We start from the raw sequence: 22884 nt of genomic DNA, 5'->3' as shown, positions 1-22884 counted from the left end.
GTATCATGGGACCAACATGGCTACAACACCACTTCAAACAACGACAATGAAAAACCTTTTAAAATAAATCTGTTTCACAGCATGATTGTAGTACCCTGCAGCAACACTGCAAACATATATTCTTAGATAGCAAATAACATGGATTATTATGAAGGAATTCAAACAAAGATAGGGAAGGGAAAGATACAGTAATTGAATAGGATCTGTTCCAAAATCTTTGCTGTAAAATTAGGACCTAGTCTTCATTCTAAATACATAGATATAATTTAGTGTGAATGGATATGAGGATGAGAGACCATCTATTTTGTTTTATGGTACAGTTTCTCATTGTTAAATTGAAAGCAATATAACTGTATTGTGTATAATGATACATGAATGAAAAACCTGCAAGTCGTGGAAATAGCAGGCTCTACAGTGTAATTCACATAAATTAACTGAGGGGAAAGATATGCTACAGTAACTCATTGAGAATATCTTCTTGCTGGCACAATTTTTATTTTTAAATATAATGGAAGATAAAAGGTATCAAGAGAAACAGATCTGGGCAAGAATCTAAGCAAAGGGATTTTTTTCCATATACATTTAATGGTAGACTTCCTATGACAAAGGAGTCCTCTGTTCTCAATAGTTGCTACTTTAAATAAGGACAGAGACCTTCTGTATTGCTGTGATTTTTTTTAAATGGTAGTAACCCTCCTTTTCATTGTCCCCTTCTCATCTTGGAGTACCCAGAGCCAAAGATCTGTCTAATTTTTCAATGTTATGGACCCAACTCAACATTTATAAATGAAACTGCAATATAAGGCAAAACATATCAAATATACATGTCTACAGACCATTCACAATGATGCAAGAAATAATAATGTGTGTTATGATAGTCCTAGAAGGGCAGTCTCATGACTGAGATTTAAGCTGATGCAGGACTTTTTCGTGGTATTTTTGTCTACCACAAACATAATTGCCAACCAAAAAGCCCCAAATATAAAGAGATTCAATAGCATAACTAGCATCATGGTGAGATTCTCAAGTGTACTCAACAGTGTACTCCCACTGAAGTCAATGAGGCCAGCACTGAAAACTTTTGGAAATCTCATCCATAATTTTGTCATTTAGTATGTTACACTATATACTACTCCTGGGGGCATTCTGTGCCAAAAAATTTAAAAATTCTGCACACAATATTTTAAAATTCTGCAAATTTTGTCAAAACAACATTACATAATCACACCAGTTTCAATTATTTTGGTAATTTATTTCAAAATACCTGTCAGCAAGTATGTCTGTAACAATAGAGACACACACAAATTCCACCAGGAGTGGAGAGTTAAAGGAACCCCTATGATAACCCAGTTCCTGTTTCTCTGCCCCCAGAGCCCAGCCAGGGGGCCAAACACCCACAACCCCTCCCCTCCAGAACCCAGTTGTCAGGTCCCCCCAGCCCAGATAACAGCACCCCTCCCCCCAGAGCCCAGCCGTGGCGCCCCCCACCCAGACACCCACCCCCTACCCCTCAGAGTCCAGGGAGGCAGAGGGAGAAACAGCCTGATGCTGAGTCTCGGGCTTATGTGGAGTTTCCTGCGCGCCACTGTCTCCTTCCCTCAAGGCGTGCGGGGAACTGCAGCTGCCAGGAATCCTCTAACTCCCTCCTCTCCCCCTGACAGTGTCGTCTATGTGTGAGCTGGGCTATGCCAGGTCTAGGGACCCCAAGTGGCGGCCAGCAGCACTGCAGCCCATTTCTATAGGGCTTGGCAGAATTTTATTTTTATTTTTTTTTATAATAACTAAAAATATTGGTTTATTTTTAAGCATTTTTTCTATTTTTATCAATTTACATTTTCACGGTTATGGGAAATTAAAGGGGGAGACAACAATTATTTAATGAGAATAGATATGGAGATTCAAAAAGTTAAAGATCTGTCACCATTAACACTCAAATTCTCTACATCACATGTCAAAATAAACAAGGTAAATATCCTTAAATCAAAGTCTAATAAGTTCTCAAGCAGCATATTTCTTTCTTTGCCCACCTGTAAATTTCCATTATTATAGATGGAAATATTTTTGTTCGTTTGTGTATGTACAATAAAATGGACATTTACCAATGTTTCTAATCTAATCCTTCCAAGCCTATATATAAAGCTGTGTGAATATCTGATGTATGTTTTTGTTTTTCCTTGCAGTACCAAAAAGTAAACAAAAATTGTTTGGGGTCAAATGAAACACTTTGTCCGACCCAAAATAAAATGTGTTCATTTTTTTTCAGCTTTTTTAAATTATTTTTTAAAATAAAATGTAAGTAAATTTCAAAATGAAAAGTCATTTCAAATCAAAACATTTCATTCTGAAAATTTGAAATGTTTTGATTTTTTCAATTTTTTTTGACATTTCAACAAATATGACTTGTATTGTTCTTTTAATACAAGACTGCTCCATGTTCATGGGTCAACCTCTATATACTCAGGAAGTTGTAAATTCCATAAACAGCTGCAGAGCTAAAAAATATGCATCCAAGATTAGAATTTGTCCTTGATTTTCTAAAAAGTCTGCTATACACAGTTCTATCACCCCAAATGTCCACTTTGTGTATTTAAACACACACACAGTGTTAAAGCTGAACTTGAGAAAAGTGATGACAAATACTCTGCGGAGCGTGGCAGTAGCTTTAAGGAGCTCGCCCTGGCAAAGCCTGAATTGGTTTCAATGCCAGTTTTCTTGATATGAGAATTGACAAGAAAACAATGGCCTGTTTTTATCCATATACATTTCAAAATGCCATCTTCATTAATGGTCTCTTTTTTTCAATTTCATTTTGGCTGCCAAAGAGATACCTGGTAAGTATTTTATTCTCCTTTAGTACATTTTCATTGTTGTTCAAAGAATGTTTAGCAGAGTCCAGCACCAAGTGTGTAATAATCTTTGAATAGTCCGGTGTTTTCATTGTCCAGATAAAAAATAAAATGCAGAATATATATAAATCTCATGTAGCTGATATGAAATGCTAACTAATACCGCTGTTCACTGGCACTACATAAATTTCCAGTTTAAAATTCCCAGGCAATTAGTATCTTACCAACTAAACAAACTGCAAAAAGATGAGATTTTTTTTTCACCCTCTAATCTCAGTTTCAGTAACAATAGTAAGTAAACCATATCAGGCAGAAAAGTCAATGTATTTTTTTTTAAGTTGACAATGTCCCTTTAAAGTCATTACAGTACATTATTTTAAAGCCGAGATGGCAGCAGGGGTTTAAAGTCTGTTGATAGAGGTTCGCCATTTTTGTACTAATTATATTTTATGGGGCATTTCAGTGGGCTTGGTAAAAATTCTGCACAATAAATTATTTTTCCAGAGTAGGAAAAAGAATCAAGCAAATGGCTCAAAATGTGCCTCAGGACATATAAAAACCTGATGTTCATCTATCTCATTCCTGTTATGGCTTTTTATCCCATTTTTAAAAGAAACAAATAACCCTTTAGTTTGGAGTGATTGGTTATTTATAGCAGAAGATATTTGCTGTCCATTTACCATGAGCAAGAATATCATTAATCTCTGTGTAAATACTGTTGCTGATGGCTTGTTAAATACAAATAAAATATGCTTAGCTATTTTGCCTTGTTTTAGGCCTCCCAGACCTGTAACCAGCATGAATGATACGCTATTCTCCCACTCTGTTCCCTCAGGAAATACTTTCACAAACAGAAGGTGAGAGCTCATCCTTTCTTACTTTTAAAACAACTCACGTGAATGGAAAATAAATCCCCGATTTGTTAGGTTCTTTGCATTTTACTCAATAAAAATGTTAATATAACACGGTCTCAAATATTCTAACCTTTTGTGGATTGAGTTTCAGTTATTCAGATGGGAAGGCCACATTTTAAATGCGTGCCCCTGAATTTGGGCACCCAGTTCCACGTTGGCATGCTTACATGGGCACTTAGGATGCTACAGTGCATGTTTGGGTGCCTAATTTTCATTGTTAATGCTCAAATGTAGAATTGGGCACCCTGATTTTTAGATGCTGATGTTTGAAAATTGGACCTCAGATCCTAAGTCATTTGGCAGCATTGGACGGGAGTAGAAGTTGGAATGTGAGGGTGTATATTACGTTAACAAGTTAGTAACTTGTTATCTTTGGGGATCTGAGTTAAAATTTCAGCCATGTCACTAATGGAAATGAGTTTGGTGTTCTAATTTAGATCACAGAAACTCTTTGGAGGATAAGTAAAAGAAAAGGAATTCCTTGAATTTTTAGTACACAGCATAATTAATCTAGCAAGCATTTAAAATTTTGCGTAGGGCTTATAAAAGTTGGTCAGGATAGTTTTTATGTAATATATAGAGAGTATATTTAGGATCCATGGATATGTTTCTTATTCCCAGTGTTCACTTGGTATTAACTAGAGATTGAATTGAGTCAAGACCACCTGGAACAAGCACCCCTGAACTGGGGGCGGGGGGAGAATTCAAATCCAGATCTGAACTTGATAAGTTCATTTATAGTATTCATTGCAAAGCCTTGTAACATAGAATACCAAATGGAATGAAACTGCAGCTACATATTGACTCAATCCCCCTAAGGCCCAGAAATGTAGTTTAACCATTGGTACTACTCTGCAAATATAGTAGTGATCTCAAGGCTTCTGATTGGCTCACTCATACAGCCAGTAAAGGGCAGGACCATGTTAAGTCAGTGTTTGGAAAGATGTTGAGACATTCCTTTACCTGTTAAACAAATCAGAGAGGTCCCTTCCAACCCTGATATTCTATGATTAAAGGCCACAACAAAGAAAGAAGTGTCTTGAAATAGGGTGAACCTTTAGGAAACAAAGCAGTAAAGAACAGTCTAAACACATCGTTCCCAGAGAAAAGGGGTATGTAACCCCATACACCGTTATATGCCCAAGCAGTCAAAATATCTGGGCAGCATTTGATACCAATTACATAATTTACAGAAAAAAACTGTAAGTAAATGGTCATAGTCAGGATACTGGAAGGAGAAGCACTTCTCGCTCTAATGGAGAAGGTAAGCAAAGTGTAACCTTTGGCTGCATCTGATTGAATTGCTCTTGCTTTAAGTTTCAGTGCTCAGAGACCTAAAATTTACCAACTATAATCTTGGTAACACAGGTATTCATGGTTATTCTTTCAGGACTGAAAACAAAGCCATAGTATACCACACTACAATATAGTCTCAAGAATAAAGATGTTTTGCTCTCCTAATAATTAACTTTTTGTTACCTGTAAACTATCATTGTTACTAAAGTGTATGCAGCCACCAAGAAATTACAATGTTCAATCAGCAACACAGGGTGCATAGTATTTTAAGACAGGTGCCCAATAGATGATTTTTAGTTACAATATTTACAGTGGTATTTATTGTGCTACATCTTTCATTTTACACAAAGAATTAGTGATACCTTTTTTGCTTTAGTTTCTTTGTTAATTCAAGTCCTTGTCTTTCATTATCAGGATCAAATGAAGGTACATTTCTGGCACTTTAGAATTCCTTTTCTCCTGGAGGAAGGGAGTGTCCTTTACACATGAAATCAGGACTTATCAATGGAAAATGCCCTGCAGGACATGAGGAATTTTAAAAGCCAGAGTTCTAGATAGACAGACCTTTTGGTAGGTGGGTAATATGGCATCTTTCTATTATGAAATGTTCTTGTGATGTCATGGACATTCCTGGTTATTTTAGAGTTAACAATGCCCTGAAATGTAAAATAATATCCTATATTAAGCCTCTCGTAACTTTTTGCATTGCATTGTTTTCAACCCTAATTCATTTGAATCATATCTTTTTTATTTTGTTTAAAAAAAAACAGTATTCTGTCTAAAATGGTTGTGAATTGAACACACTGACTCCACAGTCAGCATGCTACTTTGTGTATTTGCATAGGATATTAACAAGGTTTCATTGTTTGAATTATTCAGGTTACTTGAGGGTATAAATGTAGCCAGTCCTGTAGCAGATGAGCATTCTCTTATAAAGCTGTATGTAGATCAGCTTCACAACAATTCACGGTCAGTATGAGAACACTAAACCACTAATCGCTATAGTTCAGTAGCTGATGCACTAAATCATTAGCAATTTAGCAGAATTACCAAAGATTCTTAAAGGAGGATCCTGTAGGGATAGAGGACTTACGTGGTTTTAATTAGACTTTGATTAAACTTCACAACTGGCCTTAGACTTTGCAAAGCTTTCTTGCTTTTGCACAGCACAAATCTTTCAAATGTTTTAATAACTCTAAATAGGACTATGTACGACACATGTATTTTGTTCAAACGGACCTGTACACCTTTAAATTTCCATTTTCAGTATGTACCGCTGCTTTTCCACACTCCACAGGAGCCTGAAAGAGAAGCACATAACAGGTTGAAAACCATCCCAAGTTTCACAATGATCCTGTTATTCCTCTTCCAGGGTTTTTGCTGCTGGTGACTTCTTTGGATCAATTCCACAATACCCCTTTCTCCTTCCCCTCGTACCCCCACTCCCCCATTGCACCAAACAGGAATATTTTGCGTTCCTTGTCAAATTGGTCCACAAAGGGCGAGATCCAAATCCTAATGAAGTCAATGGGAGTCTTTCCACTAAAGTCACTGAGCTTTGGATCAGGCCCAGGTGCTTGATCACCACACCCTTCTTCACCATTCCCTCTCATTTTAACAATCTGAATGAGGCTTTGTTTCATTTGGTACAAAAGAAGGAAGTGGTGCAACTGGGCAAGACCAGTCTCCCAAGTTGTTTTCTATGGAGTATAGTCACCTCTCATTTTCTGAATCAGTCCTCGAGCATCAGCTATTCTTTAGGGAGAAAGCATTGGTGCTGAGACGCTGCTTTTCTGAATACCATGTTCCTCGATCCATATTAGAGGAGTAATAGCACCTTCACTCATTCGCTTAGGTTTTGTTATTAGTGCCCTGGTAAAATCAGTCCTCTTAAGGGAAGTTTTTCCTATCATGCATCAAAAAACAGGTTTTGAAAAGTCTGTTTGCAAGTCTGCCAGCTTAATACTAAATAGTTAGTGATTCATGTTTCAGTCAAAATTGTAAAAACTCACCACTGAATCTCTAGTTGATCATCATAACCCTAAAAGCTATCATGACTGTTTTCCACAGGCTGTTTTTTCCAATTTGTGGTCACTTTAATGTGTGTTGTGGTCTGGATCAAACAGTTTTGTAACTTTGAAGAAAGATTTTCACACAAATAGATCCTTTTTACAAAAGGCAATTTACATGGTCCGTCATTTTCAGTATTCCCTTTGCAGTTGTTTCAAATATTTGTGTTAGTGTGCAAGCATTCTCCTTCAGAACCAGCTTCTCAGTTTGCTCCATCCCCCAGTGCGTCTAGAATTCTGAGTGCATGACATCAAAGTCCTTTGCTTACAGAAATGAATGTGGCATCATACATACATCACTATGTCATCCTAATTGCTGGATTAAATGAGACAGAGAAAATGCACTGGGAAGGAGCAAACCTTTGTTAAAGAAAAATTATGAAGAACATCTGAAAGATAAAATGGATGTTTTTCATTGCTGCTATTTGAGATGGGATCGAGCCATGAAGTTTGGATTCATAATCAAGCTTTCCCAACATTCAAAGGTGTTCAGATTCAGGTTTTTGATTCAACCAGTTTTCAACTGATCTATTAGTTTCTCTAAGCCACCCCAGAACAAAAGCCCCTCTTAGATTCATTTAAACTGTCCTAGTTTAGGCCACAATGGCCAGGTGAGAGCAGCAGCTGGAGTAGGCCTTATGCCAGCTGTGAAATCTGTCATAAGATACATTTTATAGCTACAAACGGCACCATTGGTGGTATCAAAAATACTGTGCTCAGCTAATTTTTTTACTCTTCTTTGTGCAGTGCAGGAGCCACATTCAAATACCATATTTTAAAAATAGGGAACAAATAACCAAGCACACATTGTGACCATCTGATATAAACATAGTCATTAGTTGTGCTGCCAACTTACAAATAATTAAAACCACAAGTCCTATATTTTCCTTGCTTGGCTAACATTCTTTTGTTGTGATCTGGGGCTACCTGGAGGGCTGCAAAATAATTTAGTGGCTTCACTTGTAGTGCAGTAATCAGGGAAATGTTAATGTACAGTGGGAAATACCCATATAAATTCAATGAACTGAATATCTGGCCTAGTGTAAAAATAAGTAAATTGGGCATTACAGAGCCTGTTGGCCAATTCAGGGTGGATAACTTTAAACACTGTTTCAACTTAATTAAAGTCTATTTTTTTCCTTTGGGTAGCTCTGCACTCTATCTGCGGTCTATTGGTGCTGATCCAAGGTGTTCAGATACCATGGTGAGGGGTGCAATAGCTCTCTTGCTCTTTCTTTCTCTGTATATATCTGTTTCCCTGGAATTATCAGTGTACAGGGCTTGGGGAAGGGGCAAGTACCAGAATGATTAACTACATTTCCCACCACCACCACCCCTCCCCAGTAAATTGTTCCTTCTTTAAAAAACTAGGACTGGAGTGAATGGGAGCTAGTCAACACATTATGATTAACTTTAAATTGGCTGCAATTGTGTGTCAGACTAAAACTTGTCATGGTGGTATCAGTTGCCCGAATCCTGGATGAAGTCACAGGGTAATTACTGTTGAGTCATTGTGGCAGGTGCCTCTTGTTAACTCCAAACAGGATATAAAAGGTGTTGGATAGTCCCTCTGGGCAGAAGTAATTGAGGCAGATGAGGTCAAGTACAGACATGTGCAAGCACACACAAAGGTTAGGCTAAGGTATATTGGCTACTGGTGATGTCTGAGTTACCTCCTTTTGGAGGTCTGGTCACTTGAACTATATATAGTCTTTAGATGTTCTGTTCAACACAGGGTGGAAATCCTCTTTCAAATTCTCTGGTTAAATTGGCCAACGATCAGCCTGCTGATGGAAAGGTTTGTAAATTCTGATTGTGTATATAGCTAAATACAACCTAAAAATGGTGCCATCTGTGTAAATGTGAGATCATTTAGGAAGTTACTTCTGCTCAGAATTAGGTTTTTACCCTTCCTTTTGGTGGAAAATCATTTTTTGGTAACTCATTTTCCTCTCTTAGCAAACTCTGTTTTTGTATTCAGTGTTCTTAGCTATACTTTATAACGTATGGTATCCTGGAGTTCTCAAGCATGTGTATATATTTACTGGAAATACAGTACTTAATAATTTCACAACTTCCGTTGTTGCTCATGCTTCTTCACGCTGACGCACCCTGTGCTGCCTTTTTTTCTACTAAATCTATATGAGCAAATTCGGAGAGTTGAAGTGGATGTGTGGCTGTATATACGTACTGTGTACTAAGATACCTATGCTAGATAAATGCACATCCTAGATATCCTCTCATCTATACATCTGTTGAGAGAGATGAGAGGATATCTGGGTCCTATATTTGTCTAGCATATGCAGAACAGAACACAGTAGTTCCAAGATGAATGGAAAGAGGTAGAAAGATAATGTAGTGTACTGTATTGTTTGATAAAACATGTGATTTGTGTAATAAGGAGGGTGGGGACACAACCAATTTGAAATCTAGTGAATTTAAAAAGATTTATAAGTTTGGTTTTCTTTTACCCTTGAGTTCCACAGCTGTTTGTGATTTTGCAATTACATTTTCTTCTTTTTACAAATGTTTTTCTCTTCCCATTGTTGTGTAAAAGCCTCACATATGTGGGAAACTGACAGACACAGGCCTTCCTGTGCAAATCCTTAAACACATGAGTAACCTCACTCTTGCAAATATGCACATTTTCAGTGTGTCTTTGTGTTTGCAGGACCAGACACCTAACTGGCTATAAACAAAGGGCCAGGTTCTCTCTCTATCTTCTGTCCACTTTGCACTGAGTAAGAAGGGGCACAGAGTGGCAGAATCTGGCCCTATCTGGCCTGCTGAGAATTCTGCTGGCATAGGGGAGCTCTCAGCTAGTATAAAATGACATAACTTGTTCTTCTGCCAGTTGCCTCTCCCGATCCTGGTGTAGTCAGAAGGGGATGTATTGGAGGTAAAGTGGAGTTCACCTGCACTTTGCCTGTCTGAACTGATATAAGGTCCCTTGAAAACCATATCAGCTGGGGTAAGTTAGCACTTCGGCACTTGTGAAAGTATCCCCCACAGCCTCAAGTTGGCCTCTAAGTCTCCTTTCCCATTTTGCAAATGCAAAAATAGGAGACACCTGTTTTGTTTTTGTGAATCCCATGTCTGGCTCATGAATTATGTAGCTGAGCATCCAGCTGCCCAATTTCCCTGTGAAAAATGGGTGTAAGCTCACTTTTATAGGCAAAATCAGTTGTGCACCCAATAGTGGGCACTCAGAATTGGAAGCTGAAAGTTCAGCCCTAAAAGATACTTTTGGGGGGCTCTGTGGTGCTTTTTAAAACATTATACTTCTATATGGATGATCTAAATAAGAGAGTCTTCTGTGGACCCTCTGGCAAGCCGTGGGACAGGGAGGGCATCAAGGGTGGGGCTGCAGTATGTAGCATTGTAGAGATTTTGGTCAGTGCTGTGGTCCATAGGCAGTGAGAGACAGGCTGCTGTAACTTAGACAAACTTCCTCCAGGGAAGCATAAGTTACACTGGAGGCTTCTCCAGTCCCGTCTTGGGAGAGCACAAAGATGGCTTCAAGCCACCCTGGGCTGCAAGTTTTGTGCTACCCCTCTTAGTGATGAAGCACAGAATCTCACCACTGAAAGGGTGTTTAACTGGTGTTTCAAACCATGTTAGCTACCTGATTTTTAAAAGTATCTTTTTGTCATCTAGACGGAGCCAGTGCATGGAGAAATCGTGTCATGGCTAGAAATCCCCCAGGACAGTAGGTCACTAGAATTTTTCCCAGGGTTATTCCCTCCAGAAGGGTAAAAAGAGAGGGTCAGGAACTTCTCTAGCAATATCAGTTACTGCCATTTCAGATGTTCTACAAAGTGGGTGTAAGTTCGCTTTTGTAGGCAGAATCGGTTGTCCACCCAATAGTGGGCACTCAAACTGGAAGCTGGAGCTGAAAGTTTGGCCCTAAAAGATTCACTTCAGATGTTCTTCTAGATGTTTTGAATAAAAATAATAATTACAATTAGCTGCCATTTTGCAGAACCTCAGAAGGGGAATTTTTTCTTGTTCTTTCCTTTGTCAGATAATGTTCATTGCTGTGTTTTAATGCCAGCACCTGCCCGTTATATAGTCATTTTGGAACAGTATTGTTCATTGTCATTGCTTTGCTGCTGCTTTTCTTACATCTGACCCAATGAATGGTAAAACAGTTAGGGTGCAGTTCTGTCTCCAGTTAAGTCAGTGAAAGTTTTGCTGTTGACTTCAGTGGAACCAGAATTTCATCATTAATTTTCTTAGATATCTAGTTTTAAGAGTTAGGATAAAGGGCAGAGCTAGTGCAAATATGTATTTTTATCAAGATGACTGGCAAAGAGGGTGGCGGAAAAGTTGGTGAAAGCACAGAGTTTAGTTTTCCATAATAGATGAATGTTTCATCTTTTGAGTTATTGAGTGGCATGGTACCATTTCTGTCCTTTTTTTAATGCATTTTTTCTTCCATAACTAGAAATGAAATGCAGTGAAAATTGTAGCCTTCCAGGGTTTATCTGGAATTTTGGTTGGTTTACAAACTATAGTAAAGAACAGAATTATTAGACATGTAGATTAACACAATTTATTGGGGAAGAGTCAACACCGCTTTTGTAAAGGGAAACCATGCCTCTCCTATCTATTAGAAATCTTTGAGGGGGGTCAACAAACATGTGGACAAGGGTGATCCAGTGGATACAGTATATTTGGACTCTCTCAGAAAGCCTTTGACAAGGTCCCTCACGAAAGGCTCTTAAGGAAACTAAGCAGTCATGGGATAAGAAGGAAGGTCCTCTTATGGATCAGTAACTGGTTAAGACAGGAAGAAATGGGTAGCATACATGGTCAGTTTTCAGGATGGAGAGAGATAAATATTGGATCTGTACAAAATATTCATAAATGATCTGTAAAAGAGGTAAACGGTGAGGTGGCAAAGTCTGCGGATGATACAAAATTACTCAAGATAGTTAAGACCAAAGCAAACTGCGAAGAGTTACAAAGGGATCTCACTAAACTAGTTGACTGTGCAACAAAATGGCAGACGAAATTCAATGTAGATAAATGCAAAGTAATGCACATATAAAATGATGGGGTCTAAATTAGCTGTTACCACTCAATCAAAAGATTTGAGTCATTGTGGATAGTTCTCCGAAAACATCAACTCAGTATGCAGCAGCAATCAAAAAAAGCTCACAGAATATTAGGAACCATTAGGAAAGGGATAGATGATAAGAAACTAAATATATTGCCACTATATAAATGCATGGTACACCCACACCTTGAATACTGTATGCAGTTCTGGTTGCCCCATTTCAAAAAAGATTTATTAGAATTGGAAAAAGTACAGAAAAGAGCAACAAAAACAATTAAGTGTATGGAACGGCTTCCATATGAGGAGAGATTAAAAAGACTTGGAGTATTCAGCTTGGAAAAGAGACGATTAAGGAGGGATATGATAGAGGTTTATCAAATCTTATATGATGTGGAGAAAGTGAATAAGGAAGTGTTATTTACTCCTTTACGTTACTCAAGAACAAGCGGTCACCCAATGAAACTAATAGGAAGCACATTTAAAACAAACAAAAGGAAGTACTTCACACAACGCACAGTCAGCCTGTGGAACTCATTGCCAGGGGATGTGTGAAGGCCAAAACTATAACAGGGTTCAAAAAATAATTAGATAAGTTAATGGAGGATAGGTCCATCCATGGCTCTTAGCCAAGATGATCAGGGATGCAACCATATGCTCTGGATGTCTCCAAGCCTAACTGCCAGATGCAGGGGATGGATCACTTGATGATTGCCCTGTTCTGTTCATTCCCTTTGAAGCATCTGGCATTGGCAACTCTCAGAAGAAAGGATACTGGGCTAGATGGACTGGTCTGACCAAGTATGGCCGTTCTTATGTTCTTTATAAATATTCCAGTGGGGATTGCGTAAACAGATAGATAAATAGCAAGCAGTTTTTCTCCTGTGCACAAATGACTTGATCTAGATCCCATTCAGACTGTCATAAAGCAATGAAGTTAGGGTCCTTGGAAACACTCCTTATAATTAATTATAATTAATTAATTATAACTTATAATTCTTTGAAAACCTGATTGATGAATGATGACTTAAACTTCCGTATGGGAGCTGATAGAGTGGTGGCAGAGTGGGATAAGACCAGCCTCAGGGAATGATTAATTTGTTGTACAGTTGATATTTTTACTCTCCAGATCATCAGAACCTTGTCTACTCGTATGTACCACAAGCAGCTGACCCTTTGAGTAGCATTGCTATTGTTCTTGGAGAAATCCCTGCAGTGCACTACTCACAGACAGACAATCTTTGGTCAGAAGATGCCTGAATGTCAGTAGCCAGACCCCAAAGAAGATTGGTGACTAATTCAAATGGAGAGAGAAATGAAATAATTTTCACAAAAAATGCAACAGCATGAGAGATGAATTAAGATTTAAATCTCTCCATTTTTATCCAGTATCTTCTTTTCTTCCCCAGGCACTCAAGTATTTCAGCATCAGGAAATTACTGTGACCCTTTAAATATTTAAACCTAAAAAGAAAGCATGGCTGACAAATGGATTATAATGAAAAATAGCAAATATATTTGAGGGCATAAAAAGAACATAGTACCTCTTAAAAATTAAATTGGAGCTACCCCACAGAAGGACAGATTCAATTAGATGTAGACACTTCCTTGGCTACTTCCACATTGAGATCCACATATAATACTTCTGGGGACTATGCCCAGAATCTCAGGATTTAAAAACTGACTCCTGTCTTCCCTCCTTCTTGGTCAGTGACAACCACCAGTGCTACCTTTGCTGACTTGGGGAGATGCATGTCTCCACCATATGCTCCACATATAATAGCAAATAAAGAGAAAACATAATTCAACAGGAATCATTTCAGAAATACCCACATCATACCAGAAATACCCTGTCCATTGTAGAGGAGTTTTCCCCACTTGATGTAAAGGCTTGGTATGCTAAGATTCAGCATCAAGTATGTAGCTCAAACTTCACCTGAAACTACAGTAGCCTCCAAACAGCCATTTTGTATTGAAGCTTGTTTTGTTAGGTTCTTCCCTTGCTGTAGGTATTATAGTTTAGAAGGGGAAGAACCTCGACAAGCTTCTGGCTTTTGGTTCAGCTCAAGGCTCTTGAATGAATTTCCCTGAACTCTCCTTTAATGAACTGCAATCGTCATTGTTTACCCTCTTCATAGTTTTCCTGTCTTATTAACTAGCTCTCCTTACAAGAATAATGAAGTAGAGCAGAACAAATTGCTGGCTAGGGCTGCTCCAGCTTTCTTGAAAGGCAAAGGGTAAGTTAGAGAGTATATTGGTAGCTTGCACTAACACAACTACAGAAAAAATCTTCTGTCTTTCCCTCACTTTTTTCCACAAGAAAATTACAATATCTCTATAACCTAACTAACCCACTGAACTAAGTAGGCTTTGTTTAAATGCATATATTTCTATACCTATTATCTTCCAAAATACTTAACTCTTGATTTCAATCTGTTAATCATACGTGTGTGTGTGTGTGTATATATACTACATAAATTATTTTTATTATCTATATAATGTATATTATATATATACTACCTATAATATATTAAAATTGGCAAACTTCATAATCTGTACTATTTTTAAAGTAATTTTCTTTATAGGACTACACATGGCATGATCCTGCCTGGTGCTGAAGCTCCTTCAGCTCCCATTGACTTCAACAGGAGTTGAAGGTGTTCTGCATGTTCTAGCAGGTTCTCTCCATCTTGCAGGATCGGTTGCCTAGTCAAGTTCAATTGTACCATTTGAAACAACTAGAGTAAATAAGAATTTCAACACTTTAGTTTTTTTCTAAGAACATTTATTGCTCATTCTTAAATTCCCATTTCACAGTCTTACTTGCTCCTGCTTTTTTCTGTTTATTTCTCTCTGTCTGTCCGGATCACACCCTTTTTTCCCCCAACCCTGTTTCAGGTTACAGTACAGCCTCGATGTTGCAGACAGGCTGGCCGATGAACATGTGCTCATCGGGTTGTATGTCAACATGCTCCAGAGCAACCCCTCACGGTTAGTGCAGGTTTGGCACCTTTGGGGGTTCTTTAGCAAAGGGGCATTGATCTGCTTAAATTAAATCACAACCCAATGCACTTAATATTTTCTAACCGCTCTAGCAGAAGCAGATATTTTAAAACATTAATCCAAAGAGCAGATGTTTGTGCTTTCAAGACATGACTCCTCCCAGTGCTGGCGGGTCATGGAACTGCTAGAATTCTTTCTAGGAATGTTAGAGGAAAATACTGTAAATATTTGCTTGGCTAAAAATTACCATGCAAACTGGCTTGTGACACAGTTTAGGAGTCAGTACTGTACTTGTTGATGGTACATAAACCTATCCACACCAGTGATTTAGAAGCTTTCTCCTTTCAAGGAATTTATTTTTGTGGTGGCACATAATGTGCAGTTCCAGTTTATTGTGTAAGTGAGAAACGGTGGTGGTACAGTCAAAAATAAGAAATGGCTTATTAGCTCATCAGAGGAGCAGCATTGTTTCAGTTGTCTGTTTGTACATAAGTCAGCCATTCTTCTTAAATCTGGCTGTCTTCTGCCATGTATAAGCCTGTGTCTATATATTTTTGCCATTATCTCTAACTCAGAGCAAAGTATGGCCAATTTTGAAGCAGGTAAGCTGCATATAGCTCTTTTCTTCTGCCTACTAAACTTTTAATGCTATGTCCACTCAAAAATATCTGCTGCCATCAGGATTGGGATGGTAGCCTCACCGCAGGCCAGCCTAGGGTGAGGAAAAGCTGGCCTGCTGTGCGGTGGCCAGGAAAGCTTCCTCCCTGCAACTCCACACCAGGAAGATGGGGAGGAGTTTAATATGCAAATAATTATAGATTCTTCGAGTGCTGGTCCCTATTTGTATTCCATACGTATGTGCGCATGTGCACCGTATGCCTGAGACTGGAAATTCTTGCAGTTCTGTCCACGCCTGCCCCCTGGATCTCCTCATGCTCAGTACCAACAGTATAAGAGGAGGTGCAGACCATCTCCCTCCCTCTCTCCCTCCAGTTCCTTCTTACTGTTTTATGGCCTTAATCCTAATCCTCTGTGTCTGGAGTTACCCTTGTAATGCCTGTCTCTGTAAATATAATTGTACACAGTTGGTTAGTGGTTTCATCATGGTTTCTATAGTATTCTACTAGTTAATGTAGCTTAGTATTTTCTCTGTCCCCACTTTTAGAAGCAGGACTATGCCCAGAATCCCAGGATTTAAAAAGTGACTTTACTGACTTGGGGAGGTGCATGTCTCTACCAAGTGCAATATTTGTTGCTCCTTCCCACCTCGGACCGAAGAGCATAGAGGGAAAGGGCTCTACTCCAAGTATTTCATAGTTCCTCCCCAAAAAAGGGGAAGATGAAGGCCCATTCTCAACCTATGTCAGCTAAATATTTTTATTTACAAATTAAAATTCTGCATGGTTACACTGGCATCAGTAATTCTCTCTGTAGAAAAAGACATGTTTCACAGCTCTTGTCATCAAAAAAGCTTACTTTCATGCTCAGATAAATTTGTTAGTCTCTAAGGTGCCACAAGTATTCCTTTTTTTTTTTTGCGACTACAGACTAACACGGCTGCTACTCTGAAAATTTTCATGTGGACATTCACTCACCCCACAGAAGGTTCCTCAGATTTCTGCTGGGACAGGAACACTGTCAGTTCAGGGTACCCTGTTTGGGCTGGCAGCAGCATCCAGGGTCTTCATGAAGGTCTTCTCGTTTGTGCTGCTACCACTGAGATAAAATGGATACACTGTCTTCACATACTTTACTCCGGGGGGAATTCTGCATCACTGCGTGTGTGCAGAATTCATGTCTCCTTCAGATTTCTTTGCTTCCCCGCAGGAAAATGACTTTCTGAAGGGGAAGCAAAGGGAAGACTCGAGCAGTCACCTGCTCTTCCCCAGCAACATGGGCGTGTCATTTTGGACACCTGGAGAAGCTGGCAGAGAGGTAAATCGCTGCAGGGAGAGGTGCAGGGGGCCAGTGGCTCCTACTCTGTGCCAGGCTCATCTGCTAGTCCTGGCTGGGCTGGAGCAGACAGGACTTGCTCTTCCTCTGAAATGAGTGGCTGTAGCCAGATCAGACCCACATGTAGAAATCTCCCCTGGCTGCAGGAAGCTCCGCGTGCACACACACACACGCACTCCCCACCCCCGTTGCTCCTCAGCCACACGGGCAGAGGTCACTGTATGGGGAGGTGCTCCCCCGTCCACCCAATCCCTTTGCATCTGGACCCTGCATACCAAGACACCATCCCCTACACACAGAACCCCCCCACTGAGCCCCTACACCTGAACCCCCACCCTGCTGAGCCTCACCTCCTGCAGTCAGACCCACCCCCCGGTGCACCTGGCATAGAGGGGCAGGGCCCTGAGGCCTTTCTGAGGCAGGCCTGGCCCTTGCTCTGTGTCAGGGTAGGTGCAGCCCCATCACAGAGTCCATGTCCTTGGGGGGAGGTGCAGGCTGATCTCCCACCTCTGGGCAAGCAGTGGTCTGTGCTCCCTATTGCCATGCTGAAGCCTCCACATTTTATTTATTGACAAATAAAATTTGCAGAATTTTAAAATATTGTGCACAAAATTTGGGTTGTGGTTTTTTGGCAAAGAATTCCCTCAGGAGTAAAAATTTCTTCCAACAGGTAGATTCTGTCCAGAGAGCAGTTTTGTCCTGGCTCTGCCTCCTGGCATCCATGGGGATCTGCCTAACCATGGAAAAGTCTGCTCTGGCTCCCACATTACTCATAGACTTTATAAGGCCAACCCTGAACTTGACTGCAGCAGGAGCATACCTACAGACTTTATGCCATGAACAGTGTGATAAACCAAGTCTCTCTCAAACGCCAAATAACAGTCCAGGTCTTTCTCAGCTGGGCCACAAAGCCTCCTACTATGGTTGCGGATGAGGACAAAGTCACAAAGCTCAGCCACCAGGTGTGCCAGGGCCTCATCAGGGATACTGTTTCTCACAGCTTGTAGTCCATCCTCATGTGGAATATTGGTGTAAAGAGCTTCTACATCCATGGTGGCTAGGATGGTGTTTTCAGGAAGATCACCAATGCATTGTAGTTTCCTCAGGAAGTTGGTGGTGTCTCGAAGATAGCTAGGAGTGCTGGTAGCGTAGGGTCTGAGGAGAGAGTCCAAATAGCCAGATAATCCTGCTGTAAGAGTGCCAATGACTGAGATGATGGGGCGTCCAGGGTTTCCAGGTTTATGGATCTTGGGTAGCAGATAAAATACCCCTGGTTGGGTCTCTGGGGGTGTGTCCATGTAGAATGGTAACATACAAAAACCAGTAGGAGAACACTTCAGTCTTCCTGGACATTCTATAACAGATTTAAAAGTAGCTATACTTGAACAAAAAAACCTTCAGAAACAGACTTCAAAGAGAAACAGCAGAACTAACATTCATTTAGAAATTTAACACCATTAATTCGGGCCTGAATAGGGACTGGGAGTAGCTGGCTCATTACACAAGCAGCTTTGCCTCTCCTGGAATTGACACCTCCTCATCTATTATTGGGAGTGGACTACATCCACCCTGATCAAATTGGCCCTGTCAAGACTGGTTCTCCACTTGTGAGGTAGCTCCCTTCTCTTCATGTGTCAGTATAATAATGCCTGCATCTGTAATTTTCACTCCATGCATCCGATGAAGTGGGTTCTAGCCTATAAAAGCTTATGCCCAAATAAATGTTAGTCTTTAAGGTGCCACTGGACTCCTTGTTGTTTTTGTGGATACAGACTAACACGGCTACCCCCGATAAGCTGTATAGAGTTTCTTAGGAAATTATGCCCACCATTATCAATTTTGTTTTTACTTCCAGACTTTCCTACTGCTGTAGCATGTCACTTTCCTACTTTCTGTAGCATGTCACTTCAGCTAATGCACTAGGAAATGTTGTGTCAGAACCCTTTTTATAAAGACAGTGAGCAGCTGCCCTTCGGAGAGTGAGTGCAGCGGCTCTCTAAAATGCTAGTGTCTAATTCTGCTCTCAGACTTGTATGTCACTGCTACTGAAGCCAATGGGAGCTATCGATGGATATTGGAGGAAGGAATCTGCCCAAACCTTTAGTGTAGTCCATAGTCTGCTCCTGGACTATGGGGCCAGTCTGAATTTACTATGCTCCATTGCTGCTGTAATAAACAGCAGACTGAATTTGTTTTGGAGTGAGAAGATCGGATAACAAGCCTTTCAAATGCTACTATCCTGTGGAATTTCATTTGTCTCCATATTTCAACAAACAAGACTTTTTTATAATGTTTGCTTAGCAGCTGCCAAATAAGGCTGGAAGGGGGCTGGACGGAAGTGTGTTCAGAGTGACTCCCCCTTCCTAGGCTAGTGAAACTTGAATGTGTCACATTCATGGTGCATTTTTATTTCAGAGGAGAACACCAGCCAGAGTACTCTGTCAATGTTCCCTGCTGGCTTTTGTCTTTTATTCTCCTAATTGTACCTGATATCAGTAAAATTTCTTCCTATTATAGTGGCAAGTTCACATAAATACAGTTAAGGTTGTCTCCACATGTGCAGCAAAAACAAAATATAAATTGTGCTATAGCCCATCCCTTTCATGTTTCTGAAGGGTAGCTGGGGAATGAATGACAAAGTCCTTGATTTGTGCAAATAATGGAAGCAGACTATAGTACAAAACATCCGATTACTGACATTTAAAGGTCACAGTACTAGCATCCTTGATTAAAAAAAGCTTCAATCAGTTACATGAGCTGCCAACTTGACTTTGACATGGAAAATTAGCTTCAAGAGACAGTAGTCTTAGCCATGCAGCGAAGAATGCCCGCCAGTAGTCTATTACATTTTTCTCTGCTACCAAGTGAAGAATAGAGAGGAAAAGAATAGTTACACCTTGGGAAAGATAAGAAAAGCAAACATTCAGAAGCTTCCTGGTGTTTCTGTATGGTTTCACCGCTATAGACACTAGCGTATCCTCAGATGAGCACTATACTCCCTGATAACTAACTGAAGTTTATTATCATGAAGTGCTAAGTGACGTCTGCTTTCAAGACTGATATGATTACTAGTAATCATGTTATGGTAGCTCACCTGCCATATGCCACATAATTTCAAATAGTGTTGCGGCTCTTGCATCTATTCAGCTACTACTGGCAGTCTAACACAAACCCATACCAGCAACAAAATTAATGATGTGGGCTGGAACGTCACCTGGAACTCAAGTCATTGAGCCTAGGTATTGCAGCACATTTCATAACAAATATCTGACCCCCATCCCCCGTGACATAATAGTCACAAGAAAGTAAAATAAGAATGCATTGATAGCCTTAAAGCTATAAACAAACCCCAAAACCTTAAAGGCCCCGATCCACTGACTTTGCAGGAACATTGATTTACACCCAATGAGGAACACACTGATCTAGATCAGCTCAGGATCAGCTCCAATATTTTTTCAAAATACTTCTTATGTGCATTGGAAATAAATTTGATTTTTAAAATTACTTTTCACTGCATATGTTTACTTCTTACATTTCATTTTCTATCATTTGGACACTGGAAGTACAGCCCCCAGGCTCATCAGTTGCACTTTCTGTTTCTCACATGCTTGTTTAATGTGGTGATGTCTGATCCTCAGTACTTCAGAAGATTATATAAACAAAGAAATAATCTATTTATTATAAACTAATTTGTCCAAAGTATCCCTTGTCAATATGTTCTGGTCCCTGCAATTTTAAAATGCAGTACAGTTTAAAAATATGTAAAACATCATCATTTATTTCTTGAAAATGTTTGATTCATTTTAGATTTCATAAAATCTTTGTTCCAAAATCAATAAGCTATTTCTAAATGCCCCTTTAATTCTGAAATTTCTGGGTTTTGTTCATTTAAGTTAGACACATCACACTTTAGTAATTTAGGCAAAAATTTAATGTGTAAATAGGAGGGGATCTTCAGTTGATAGTGAAATGGTTTCTCGTGGTTCCTAAAGATACCTGGATGTACTGTATAGAACTATATTGATTCACATTTCTATGCTGTTAAAGACTTAAGAGGGTTAAATATATTGCACGTTACTTTATAAGATACTAAATGTGCACAGAACTCTCACCAGCATTCAGATAATAAAATCTTGGTGATTTTAAAATTTAAAAACTATTACAAACCTTAAAAAAAAAAAATCAGACCGCTCCCAGTTTACAGTGTCTTATACCTCTTAGAATATGCGTTTGGTGTCCAGAATTAGATATTCAGTTTATTCACATTTGGAAGAATATCCCTACAGATGCGATGGCTAGAAAATTACCCTTTATGTTTTTTAAATGAAGGCTTAAGTTCTGTAGAATAGGAGTATATTATGAAGCCCTTATTTGATACCCCTATGGCAAGACTGTGGGGTTTGGTGTTCTGGAGGCATTTGTAACCGATAATGACAACGTCAAGCACATAACGAGAAGCCCCATATTACCTACTGGCTAATGACTTTGTTGGGCTTGTGGGGCAAGCTGATGCTCATTTCAGTTTAAGCTATTGCACAATTCTGATCAGACTTACAACAGGAAGTGCCACAATGTTCATGGTGCAGCAAGTACTTCAGTTTCCCATATTTAGGCTGAAGAGATTAAACCAGAGTAAGCTCATTTAACTGTCTTAAGAGACACTGCTTCAGTAGAAAAGAAACCTTATGAGAAATATCATTAATTTGAGCTATTACCTGATGCCAGAGAACAGTGTCCAACTCAAGTGAAAGGAATAGGAGATGATAGTGGAGGTGAGGGATCAACCTTAATACACCATGGTCATGCTCTCTTCTTTTGATAAAACTAGAACAAAGTAGACTCCTTTATCCACAAAAACAACGAGGAATCCAGTGGCACGTTAAAGACTAACAGATTTGTTTGGGCATAAGCTTTCGTGGGTAAAAAACCCACTTCTTCAGGCTGCATCTGAAGAAGTGGGGTTTTTTTACCCACGAAAGCTTGTGCCCAAATAAATCTATTAGTCTTTAAAGTGCCACCGGACTCCTTGTTGTTTTTGAGGATGCAGACTAACACGGCTACCCCTCTGATACTAGACTCTTTTAGATTATTAACAGTTAGCTGGATTCAGTATCTCCCCAAGAAAGACCTGCAACAGAAGCTAGGAGCCTTAGTCTTGTGGAACCCCTAGCTAATGTGGTGTCACAAAGAGCCTGCTCCACCTGCAGCAGCCAAGGAGAAGAGAAACAACAACAGCTTGTTTTAATGGATTTGTAAACACTAATATGGGCTTGTTGAGGCAGAACAATTCTGTCTTTGCGGTAGTGATTCCTGGCAATGTACCTGTAACTATAGGAAATAGTTTCTGTGAATGCTACATGTAGTGTTGTTGAAACCAAGTCGATCCCAAGTTATTAGAGAGACCAGGTGGGTGAGGTAATATCTTTTCTTGGACCAACTTCTGTTGGTGAGAGAGACAAGCTTTTGATCTTACACAGAGCTCTTCTTCAGGCCCGGGAAAATAACTCAGAGTGTCACAGCTAAATACAGGATGGAGCAAATTGTTTAGTTAACACACATTTCAAGGGACCATTCAAGGTGAAGTGGTCTATTGACACCCCTCTAGTCATAGGGAGGAAAGGAAGTGAGGGAAGAAAAGCAGCTGCAGGGGGGTGGGCAGGAAGTTGGTAGTGGGTTACAGATAGTTGTAATAAGCCATAAATCCAGTGTCTCTATTCATTCCATGATTTTTAGTGTTTAGGAAAG

The 22884-nt window shown here is 39.6% G+C and overlaps 1 protein-coding gene across 5 annotated transcripts in view; it reads left to right on the top strand.

Annotated features, from left to right (window-relative positions):
- DTNA (dystrobrevin alpha) overlaps window positions 1-22884 on the top strand; it is a 297368-nt gene that overhangs the window by 222970 nt on the left and 51514 nt on the right. For 2 of the 5 annotated variants that reach the window (XM_074944416.1, XM_074944417.1), the window contains exons 11-12: window positions 3623-3703; window positions 15082-15174. In XM_074944416.1, the coding sequence (XP_074800517.1) occupies window positions 3623-3703; window positions 15082-15174 (174 nt within the window). Of the gene's footprint in view, window positions 1-3622; window positions 3704-5935; window positions 6026-14342; window positions 14421-15081; window positions 15175-22884 lie in introns of all 5 variants that reach the window. The other 3 variants (XM_074944419.1, XM_074944420.1, XM_074944418.1) reach the window with 3 other exon arrangements.

The sequence above is a fragment of the Natator depressus genome, chromosome 2 (genome assembly GCF_965152275.1).
Source record: "Natator depressus isolate rNatDep1 chromosome 2, rNatDep2.hap1, whole genome shotgun sequence".
In the NCBI taxonomy this organism is placed as follows: Eukaryota; Metazoa; Chordata; order Testudines; family Cheloniidae; genus Natator; species Natator depressus.
The sequence above is the reverse complement of the archived record's forward strand: the minus strand, read 5'-3'. Positions and strand labels throughout refer to the sequence as shown.